At 47.5% G+C, this 11,457-nt stretch overlaps 1 protein-coding gene across 1 annotated transcript in view; it reads left to right on the top strand.

The window, feature by feature from the left end:
• Window positions 1–2,756: 2,756 nt before the first annotated feature.
• Window positions 2,757–11,457, top strand: part of LOC137906450 (voltage-dependent T-type calcium channel subunit alpha-1H-like) — a 30,735-nt gene continuing 22,034 nt past the window's right edge. Inside the window, exons 1-3 of the mRNA XM_068750715.1 lie at window positions 2,757–2,786; window positions 4,458–4,768; window positions 11,196–11,289. Coding sequence (XP_068606816.1) covers window positions 2,757–2,786; window positions 4,458–4,768; window positions 11,196–11,289 — 435 coding nt within the window. The remainder of the gene's footprint in view (window positions 2,787–4,457; window positions 4,769–11,195; window positions 11,290–11,457) is intronic.

The following is an 11,457-nucleotide window of genomic DNA, read 5'->3' as shown; positions in this document are numbered from 1 at the left end:
TTATTGATCAGTAATCGAACCCCCGCTGCGCGCGTGTACGTGTTTGTGGCAATAGGGTGAAATAATAACTGTCTCCCGTGAATGTTGTTTTGTGATGGTCACCATGGAAACACACCCGAGGGGCACTTACTACACGCTGATAAAACTGCCTACCATCCCCTAACAGAGGGAGTGTGTGACTAATGTAAACAATGATTGAACACACCACAGTGACAGAGCTGAGGTAAAGATGGCATGAAATGAACCCCGTGTGAATGTGAGGAGGATGAAGGTGAGGGAAGATGTGAGGAGGATGAAGGTGAGGGAAGTGGATGGGAGTGGAAACTCGGTGTGTGTTCTGCTGCCGTGGGAGGTTTCAGCCGGGACTCCGGTGAGTGGGTGCTGCACGGTGTTTCCCTGCCCCCCCCCCCACACACACTAGTGGAGCGTCCTTTAATTGGCCTGTCGTTTTTTGTGATTCCAACAGTTTGGTCTGGAGGATGAATTAGATTGACGATAGATTATTGGAGCGACGTTAACGGGTGATAATTTCAAATCATCCATTTTGGTTTGAAGCAGATGCTCTACTGATGGAATGAACGCCACGGCGGCGCCGGAGGGCGACGTCCAATCAAGCCCTTCAGGATCTTTATGGGAGAGGATTAGGATTAGGAATAAAAATCAGATTTGTGATGTTAATCTCAGAATTCTGGCTTCATTCAGAATTCGGAGATTCATCATAAGAATTCTGACTTTATTCTCAAAAGTTTGACTTTGAAGTCAGAACGTTTGGGGGGGTTAGGGTTAGTCATAATTATAAACGCATGCATGAAAACATCTGCATTTGTTGTTTGCTAATGAACACATGCTTATCAGCAAAATGCAAACTGTACAGATGTTAGCTGTGGCTAAAGATCGACTCTTATATCTTTACATTCATCGGGATAAGCCTGATCTCACTATAACGTGGGAAACAACATTCGCTTTCCTCCCGCGCAGCAAAATGTCCTTTTAATCTCATTTATACAATCTAAGAATAGCAAAACTGCCTATTCTGTAATGAGCATTAGCCTCCCAGAGCCGCCGTGGGACTCTCGTGTCTTAGCACAGAGTAAATGTCAAACAAAACATCCCCAGAAAATTCTTTGGAAGTCCTGCGTAGAAATATTACAAAGTTTTCATGGGAGTGTTTACATGAGCGGATCCCTAATGGCTGTGGGTTTAGATCAGCTGCACACTGCGTTGCTAATATTCGGTCCCAGAGTGGGATCCGGGGACTGCGAGTGGGGGCCCTCCAGGGAATCTACGCTGCCCTGAGACAAATGAGCAGTAGTTAAATCCCATTGCTATTTTAAGACATCAAGGATGTCTCTGAGTGTTCTGCGTTACAGTCGCACATACTGTAAGATCTGCACGACAAAGATGCAGATAAACAAGACGGATACAAAATAAAGTGACACTTTATGGCGGCCGATAACGGAGATTAACAAAAGTATATTTATACACAAGTAGACTGTCATCGAGTACAAGATGGAGGTACTTGTTCTGTGTTAGGAGTCACATTAATGCTTAATTTTTTATCTTATTTCACACCTATAGAAACTACTAACTTGTCAGGCCACACATATTCACATAAAATAATGCAAAGAAATGCATTCAACATCACCAGATGCTGCAAAACATTACATGTAAAAATAAAATTAAACCCTTATAGGGTGAACACATTGATGCTAAATGATGGATCTATAGTTGAATATGTCACCATTGATCATTGGCTCAGCAATTCCCGTTCTGTGACAGAGCGTAAAGCTCACAGGGGCTGATCTGGCGAGCCGGCGTCATCTCTGACACGACAGCGGCTGTCAAAGGTCGCTGGCTGGTGAAATAACTCGTTAGGAAGAGAAAGAGGGATTCTGGGATGGGGGGGCTCGCTCCGAGGCAGAGGAGAGGGGACGAGCCATATGCGACATCGTCAAGTTATCCAGCGTTAAGAAAAACCTTCTCCGGCCCAAACTTTCAAAATAAAGGATTCAGAGCCCTGCCGTTAGTTACCCTGCCGTTAGTTACCCTGCTGTTAGTTACCCTGCCGTTAGTTACCCTGCCGTCAGCATTGAATTAAATCGGCCATATTTAGAGTTTTTCCTGTGTGTAGAACCAAATGTAAATATAAATTGAACATGTTTAACCTTAAATGACGGTTACAGGTTTGGATTTTGATCCAGATCGATTAAATTTAGAGGCGACCCAGTTCTATTTGAGTAAATTAAAGTAAATTAAAAGCTGACAGACGTGGTATTTAAATCTTTTCTCATCGCCTACTATGAAATCACATGCATTGATAATATTGGCTCGCTATAGGATAAAAACGACCGTGGCTTGTTTAAGGGTCGCTTCCGGGGCTTCTCCACCTTATTTTGAAGGTAAATCCCTCCATCTCCGGTCGTCTCCGGGGGGCTTTACGCGGCTTTACGCGGCTCTCCCTCTCCCCGGTGCGCCTGACACCGGTACCTGACACCGCGGAGCGCGCGCCCAGCGGATGAGGGGACGCAGAGGAAGCCGCTTGGTTCTATTTAACATTACTTTTCCCATAGTTATTAAAACTTATGCGTCGCGCTCCTTTATATTTGTTCTCCTCCCGACTGACGGACTGAGTTTGGATATCGTCAGGGGGGGGTGTGTGGTGGGGGGTGGGGGGAGAAGGCAGAGGACAAGCGGGCTGCTATCAGATGGAGCACCGGGGCTCCGGGAGCGCAGGGCGCACGGCGGACCCGGAGTGAATGACGCCGGTGGATGGACGCTGCTCCTCGGTAAGGACGGCTGAGAAAGTTTTTGATTTTTTTGGGGCTGTGATGTACTTTTTCTTGGCGCTCCTGTCGTGCGGACTCAATGTCTAAAATGGAAAATGTCCAGACCCCGCGATGTCGCGCGTTGTCGGTGACGGTGCGCTTCCAACAAGAACAAGAACAACACAAGAATGAAAATGCTATTTTATTTTTATAGCCATGACTTCAGTGTCACGGTAAGTTAGGGACCCTGTTGTAGTTCATGGAAGCTTGTAAATTAATTATTCAGTCTTTGTTTTCATCATTTACAGTTCATTATAATGAAGGTAATTAGGTTGGTTTTTTCTAAACCAGCCCAATGCTGGGAAATGCTCTAACCTCAGAGATGACGTCAGCAGCATGCCTGACACCGGAGGGCCCTGTATGGTTCCGTATAACCCGAAAGTATCTGTAGATTTGTTCACTCTGAGCATTGAACCCTTCGGAGGCCCCACGGAGGTGAGGTCGGGATGTATTCCTGTTCCCGCTGGTAATTGAGATGTAATCGGAGGATTTAATTTGCACACGCCCTGGCTGTTGATAGGGAGACCCCTAATGAGTTTATAAAATGTTTTGAAAGGACTCATCAGCAGCTTTCTAACCTTGCAGGAACAATTGCTTTTCCTTTTCTCCCAATCATCATCAATAGACTTCCGCCCTGCAGCGACTATTTTATCTCCACAACAACAACAAACAAGCAAAAAAAGCTTTAAACTGTGCTGCCCTGGATATTCAGGCGACGTGCCCATAATGGAAAATACTGGCAGATTCAACCATTAAATGCGCGCGCACATGCACTCCTCTAGTCTGTGAACGTGCACGCAGCTCTAATGTCCTCCCATTCTGCAGGCAGCGCACATGTTTCTGCCTGCTTTCATGTTGGCCCGGACATCTATTGTCCTCATACGTTTCCAGAGACTCCCTCCCTCTCTTTCTATGCCCAAACAACCCCTTGGATTAAATTGATGCGCATCGGGGTGCGCAAAAGACGCACGGCAACTTGGAAGTTCAAGTCGCAGGAAATGAATCCTCCACTGTGGTAACGCTCTTTCATTTAAAACGAGAGGACGTTTTCCACGTCATTCCCGACAGCACCGTAACAAAAGGCTGCTGCGGCTCGACGGGCTCTGTTTTACGCGCGAGAAAAACACGGTGCTCCACCGTGAGCGGGAAAAGAGATCGAAGAAGTGAGAATATCAGTGTTCATTCACTTGTCAGCGATATGGAAGAGATGACTAAACGACTTCATCTCGGGTCCAGATTGTTTAAACCAGTCTGGATTAAAAGCATCCGCAGTAATGGCTGGATTGCGGGATTATAATGAAAGGTCTAAGTGCTTCCTGCTGTCTGCGCCTTTGCGCAGATATATTTAATCATTCTGCGTGCATTTATTTAGAGTTATACTTCCTGCACACGAGGGGAACCTTTCTGCCTGTTCCTGTTTCCGAGGAGCGCAGATAATTATCTTTCATGCGGCTTTGCTCGAGGTTAAAGGGTCTCACGCACGGGGCTGCAGGCTGTGAGAGTCGAGCTTCCGGTGGCAGGCATGGATAGCGCGGCGCAAACAGACGCGCACGCTCCCGCGCCCGTTTGTCGCCCCGTTCTGAGGAGGCTCCCGGTGCCCCTCCGGTGGCCCCCCCTGTGCCCTCTGTTTAGGTTCAGGCTGTTCACGGCATGGCCATGACAGGCGTCCAGGAGCCGGACCACAGAGGGCCGACGCAGGAGGAAGAGGATGATGAAGAGGAAGGGGAGAAAGTTCATGTCTCCGTTGAGGAAGAGGAGGTGGAGCAGGACAAGGAGGAGGAAGAAGAAGAGGAGGTGGAGGAGGAAGAAGAGGAGGAGGAGGAGGAGCAGGAGGAGGAGGAAGAGGAGGCGCTGCCGTACCCCTCCTTAGCACCAGTGGTTCTTTTGGCTCTTACGCAAACCAGTCCGCCGCGCTCCTGGTGCCTTCGAGCGGTCTGCCACCCATATCCTTCACCGCCTGGAGCGCACCGCGAATGTGTGCGTGTGTGTGAGTGTGTGTGTGCGCGCGCGCGCGACACTGTGTTTCAGCTCTGCACTGTCTCAAAACTGTCGTTCCTCCATGCACGGCGCGCTGCGCGCACATGTTTACTTTACATTTAAACACAAGGAGAGATGAATAGAAGGTCAGTATCCGTTTCGGTGCGTGTGTGCGCGCGCGTGCGTGTGTTTGGAGGACCTCAGGTATTTCCTAGTTGTAGGGATAGATGGCCAACACTCCTCCCTGATTGGAGGTTTCCATGGTGACGAGCCCTAATGGCTCTCCGGGGGTCCAGCCGCCTGTCAGTTTGTTATCGGCCTTCGTTTATACACGTCCCGAGCATCGCTCTGCCTCTGACGTCACCGCCTGTCACTCTGTGCGCTCCAGCCGCACACGTGAAAGTGTTAACGCGTGGCGTTCTCACGCGCTGTGGCGTGCGTGTGCGCGCGGCTATGAATACTCGGAGCCGTGCAATAAACGTCAGCAGCACCTCCGGGGTTTGTCGAGGCTTTCCAAAACGGACTATTCTCCACTCCTTATTACTCTCGGTGTTCTTGCCAATTCCGTGTGCGCGCGCGTGCACCTGCCCGTGTTTGCGTGAGCGTTCGTCTGTGCGCATCGGTGGATATTTGCCGCCATCAGCACTGTGTACTCTATGAAATATAAATACATAATTGCTGAATAAATAAAAACTACACCAGGATGAAAAGGAGGAGATGGGGGGGGGGGGACTACAAATGTTATGAAGGGGGGGGGGGGCTCCCGGTGCGCTGCGTCGGCACTAACTCCGTGGACTTGGACGCAAACACTCAGAGACACGCGCGAGCAGCGACTCGCATAAATGAGGGAATCTCCCATGGAGAGGCTCTTCAGAGGAATCACCTGGTTGCCTGGCAACAGCATGACCCGCTTACTTCCGATTGCTTACTTCTTTGTTTTTGCGTGTCTCTGCTTGTGTCTCTGCTTTCCTGTGGTTTTTGGATGGATACTGGCCAAATGTGTGCTTTTTGGGACACACTGGGACCCCCCCTCTGTGTGTGCTACAGGGAGGAAGTAATCTGGATGGACGTTCAACATTGATGTGAGCACACTGGAGGATTGTGTGTGTGTGTGTGTGTGTGTGTGGGGGGGGGGGGGGGGGGGGTTAGAAAATCCCATTTCCCCCCTGGTGACCATGCACTTCCTTTCTGCCTTTTTGGACTCACTACACATAATAAATTCATTTCCTATCTCCTCTTTCCATTTCCTCCATCTCTGAAGCTCCACCCTCCTTTATGCCATACCCCCCCCCCATCCTCCAGTATAAGGCTTCTATTTGGACCAATGACAGCATTCTCTTTTGCTATTATATAACACTCTTGTATTCCTTCCAAACTACACCGATTCACTTACGGAAGGAGACGCCTTTCCGTGTGGCAATCATCATGCTCCTGTGAAGTGTAACGCATGACGCCACACACACACACACACATGCACGCACGCACGCGCACACATGCGCACACACGGCATAACTTATTCAGTATAGTGCATGAAACATTCAGAACAATTCCTTTGTTTAAGGATGGGAAATGCTGTATCTGTCACTCCTATACAAGTCCCCCCCCCCCCCCCTTCTGCCTGCCGGTCCTCCCTCCCTTTCTTCTTTCTCTCATCCTTCTTTTCCCATTATCCGTCCTTTTCCCACCCATTTATCCATTTCTTTATTTGTACTTTTCTCAAACTGCCTCTTGGGTCACAGCGTGATATTGAGAGAATGAGGAGGTGTTATTAGAAGTAGCGGCGGGACGTCAGAATCATTTCAGCCAATTAACATGATTCTGGTGAGCGTTTCCATGGCTACCAGCTGTTAGAGTCATAGGGGGGCGGAGCCAGAGGACATGGCGTCTTGACAGTAACCTTAACTCGGGCCCAGCTTCTCTCACGCCTGATATGCTGTGAGTTTAAGGGGGGGGGGGGGGGGGGGTGTCATTGGTCATTTATTAGCATCCGTTCACACCTGAGGATTCCTGCCCAGACACGCGTCCTTTGGGAAGACATTTGAGTTGTGACTAATGGCTTCTTTAATGGTTAATGAAGCGTTTACCGATGCGTCGCAGACCCCGCTCCAGCATTGCTCTGTTTTATAGTAGCATTTAAATAAATCAAGAGGATCCCCTTCAAAGACCCCGCCAATTATATGCTATTAACTTACAAGCCTTTATAACTGCAGCAAAACATCATGCGGGTCCCAAGTTTATCTGTACAATCAAAATTGGAATTAACAATGTGAATGAGTCATGCGTTTTAGTTTAGTTTTACTCAGTGTATTTATTCTAACTTTATGTCTCCATCAGATAAACACAACTCAATCAAATAAAGAAAAAAATAAAGAAATAAAATAAAAGCAGAGGTTTTGGCAGAAATACAAAAATAAGAAAATTGCCCTCGGGGTTTCTCTTAATTAAAAATGTTCGTGTTTTAATAGATGCCTTTAATCCGCTTACTGAACGTTCATTTGTGTCATATATTTGTTGTTGAGACACGTCTCATAATTACTTTATTCGATTTGCTAATTTCCACACTCTTAGCGAGGTTTAGCTTTTTACGTCAGTTTGTTCACTTCGCGGGTGAACGGTCTCTTCAAGGCACACATTCTGCTGCTCTCGCATCGGTGTGTCCTTGGACACAACTGTCCTAGCTTTTCTTGTTGCTGCTTTATTAAATATAGTGTCAGGTAGGAAAGCAGGGGGGTGGGGGGGGGGGAATAGAGGTCATGACAACAAACACAGGTCCCTGGAAGCGAACGGTTGCTGCCAACCATTCAGCCATCCAAATGTCACCTAATTAATACCGCTTATTCAAACCTGATTATAGTGTTGGAGAAAAAAATCATCCCTACATTCATTAGCATTCATGGTCTGGGACTTGTGCCCAAAATTTCACATTGATGTGTTCATATCTGGACAGAAGCAACAAATCGAACTGTGCAGATTGCAAAGCAAATTATAAAAGCATAATTACATTTATTTAGGAAGTCATAACAATAATTCATGGACTTCTAGGTTTGAAACTAAATGTCAGTAAGTCATTAGTGAAGGAACTTTACAAAAATGCATCCGGTAAATGTTAATTAGCGGTAAATAAAGCAATGCAAAGCTTTTATGAGGGGTTTCAGACGCTCCTCTGGAGACATGGAACATTAGCGAGTAAAGATCAAGAGTGTGATTCCGGAGAAGGATTCTACATCCCCTACCCTAACCTTAACCCTTCTTACATTCAGGGGCTGTAACTGATGCATAAAGCTGTAAGTTACAACTTCTGACCTTCCTGAAGGGTGTTATATGAGACGGGAGCAACACACTGGGAAATCCAAAACTCTCCTAAGCATTCATGAAAAAAACATCTGTCCATATGCTGCGTCCAGAAGGCCTGCGTGTCCCCTGTGGTCCAATCCTTTTAAGTTAATGACCATTGCATAAAAAAACCTTCATGTACGCCAGCCTTAGCATGGAGACCCCAGCCAAGGGTGGATGATGATGCCAGAGAAGCCAGGTTGATGTGATCTGATCTGATTTATAATGTCTGTATGACCTTTACTATCTGTGTTGGCGCCCGAGGAGAAAGACTTTGAAGAAGGGAGATCACCGGACAGGAGGAGGACAAGGAGGAAGGCGTCTGCTCCTGCAGATGAGGAAGAATGAGAGAACGGATGCCACAAGCATTTTTGGACTTTTAAAAGCTCCAATCATCAGCATCTTCCTTTCATCCCACTACTCAGTTTTTTTTTAAACCGCGGCAACATGCCATTTTTCTCTCCGTGTTATCTCTAGTTCTTTTCTCTCTTCCTCCACCTTCCTCTTATGGTATCTCACCACCGCTTCTGTCTCCCAGTCTCTCCCTCCCTCACCCCAAATGGTCAAAGCAGAGGGTCGCCCACCTTCAGCCTCGGATCCGATCGAGGTTTCTTCCTGTTATAAATAAGGCAGTTCATCCTCACCCCTGCCACCAGTTTGGTGCTCATGTAGGATTGTTGGGTTGGATTAATGGATCGGTCTGGACCTGCTCTTCTTAAAGAGCGTCTTTATATCGCTTTGATTAGTTTGGCGCTGTGTGAATAGAACTGATTTGACTCTGGTTCTGTCTGCATGGGTTCTATCCCGGAGAGATATCCATTCATGATTCATTGGCTGTGGTTTCGGGTCAGTTGGTGTCTGCCCTGCGATGATCCGGCCACCTGTCCGGGGTGCGTCCCGCCTCTCGCCCTGATGTCATCTGGGATTGGCTCCAGCCCTCAATGTGACCCTGTAAACTAGGATAAGCTGTTATCGCAAATGGATGGATGGACTGTCGTTCATCTGTTGGCTGAGACTCTCTCACTTTTTGGCTAAAAGCTCTCCCCAAGGGCGGGGACATCGGTAGCAATGGTTAAAAGGAGAACATACAAGAGGATGATATGAAGATGGGAAATTGTACCCATACTTTTATGTAGGAAGAGTGAAGGAGGAGCGGCGCAGAGAGAAAAATAATTGGGCCAAAGAGAAGCGGGAAGAGCTGATAATGGAGTAAAAGGTTGAGTGTCAGGAGAGATAACGGAAGGAATGAAGGGAGTGAAGCAGAGAGGAAGAGGAGAGGATGTTTCCCCCCGCGTTTCATCACTGATGGTGAACCATGGAAATACTCCCATCTCATCCATCACTCACACCTTGACCCGGTCCCATCCATTGTTTAACCATGTGTGTGTGTGTGTGTGTGTGTATGTGTGTGTGTGTGTGTGTTTGTGTGTATGTGTGTGTGTGTGTGTGTTTGTGTGTATATTAATTGTGTGCCAGTGCAGACAGGATGCAAGCGGATTGTGGAACTCAGAAGTCAGTTCCCACGGTGAGATGGGGGTTCCCATGGCAACCACAGTAAAGGGAGGACAACTGGATTACCCTCTCTCTCTCTCTCTCTCCCTCCATCTCCCACCCTCTCTCTCTCTCCATCCCTCCCTCCATCTGTCTCGAGGGTGATAAAGGATTGTTCTCTCATTAATTTTTCGCCCTCTTGAGAGCAAAGTGTCCGGTGAGGGGAATCTGTGCTCCGGGCTTTGTTATGCATCCACGCGTCCTTGGCTCTTGAACGCATCACCATCATCTATTCGGCCGTTTCTTTTTTCATTTGTGCACAAACGGGAGTGTGTACGTGCACGTTTCAGTGTTATTTTGTGGGTGGGTTTGTTGCGTGGAGCGGCACAATCCTTCTTTTAACGTTCTCCTTAAGACTATTCTGGCTTCTAAACCTCCCCGCTTTTCACTTCTGAGCCGTGCTTCTTGTCTGACAGCCTGCAAAGCAGCACAGATGCACAAACACTCGCACCACGTGCACGTTGGGAGTTAAACAGTCTCGCCGACTGCTCCGTCATAGCCGTCTCGCTCTTTTGTTTGTGAATCCTAACCCTGACAGCCCATCTGGTGAGACGTTGCGCTCAAGACAGAAGCCGAGAGTTGACATGTTTAAGCTGATGATTGCGTTTTTATGCCTTTATAAATATCCTTTCACTCAGTTCTCTGCTTTGCAAATTACAATTTACAAATTGTAATTTGCAAAAATGAGTCTGTAAAGTCATCCTGAAACATCCACCAGTACAGTTCACCTCCTCGGCATTTCATTTGGGTTTTCCAAGCAGTACCTTAATCTGGGAACAGCTACACCAGAGGCATCGGTTAGATTAACACCTTAATCTAAGACTAGAAGTTTTCACCTTTCTGTAACTCCATTTCAATCAGTGAATGAAAGTGGAAAAAGACAAGTGTCTGTCGCAGCAGGTGATACGTGATAATTAGTCTGTCAGAATGTCCTTGAGTCTTTGAGGACATTGTGATTGAAGACCCTGGCGGAGGCGGTGGCCGATGACCCTGTTGAGACTCACCTGTCCAAAGAAATGAACAGGTGAGTGTGGGGAAGACTGGGCTGGCAGGCGCGACGGCACGGAACTAGAAATACCGATGGACTTGTGTTTAGAACGGAAGCATCGAGGTGATTGGCCGATAAGGGGGCGTGTCACTCTGCTATTGGCTGATGCACAGACAGGAAATGTATTCTGAGTGAATGACAGGATGGATTGAGAAACACTGCGCAGGTCTATGTGTGCCAATAATATTCTTCCTGATCCGACGTTCTCCGGATCCTCGTTTGTCAAACCGTCACGTTCGAAGGAGAAACCAGAGACGGGAAACTGTCAGCTGTTCTTTCTGGTGGGATGTTTGCAGCCTGGAGTCGGGTTTAATGCAACATCTTGACAGGCACAGGAGCTGGTTGTGCAGCTGACGTGGGACGTGCACGTGACTCATCGTGATTGTGTGAGAGAGTGCTTCAGGGAATGAGCCGATTGTGAATATTGTTTGTTGCCATCACCATCCTTGACCTTTCCTCACGTGGTTCGAGCGTGTCAGCATTTTGGCTATCCTGCTGAACTGTGTGACACTAGGGATGTTCCAGCCCTGTGACCACACCCCCTTCCTGCTGCAGGTAAAGCACACACACACACACACACACAAAAATACACACAGAAACCAATTATATTCAGCTGTGACAGTTTATTATCAGGGGTTTAAAAAGTTTTTTGCATTTTATCCCACTTAATCAGTTGACACTAAGGGTGTGTGTGTGTTTGTGTGTGTGTGTGTGTGTGTGTTC

The sequence above is a fragment of the Brachionichthys hirsutus genome, chromosome 17 (genome assembly GCF_040956055.1).
Source record: "Brachionichthys hirsutus isolate HB-005 chromosome 17, CSIRO-AGI_Bhir_v1, whole genome shotgun sequence".
Lineage (NCBI taxonomy): Eukaryota > Metazoa > Chordata > Actinopteri > Lophiiformes > Brachionichthyidae > Brachionichthys > Brachionichthys hirsutus.
Note: the sequence above shows the minus strand (reverse complement) of the source record. Positions and strands in the feature narration are given on the sequence as shown.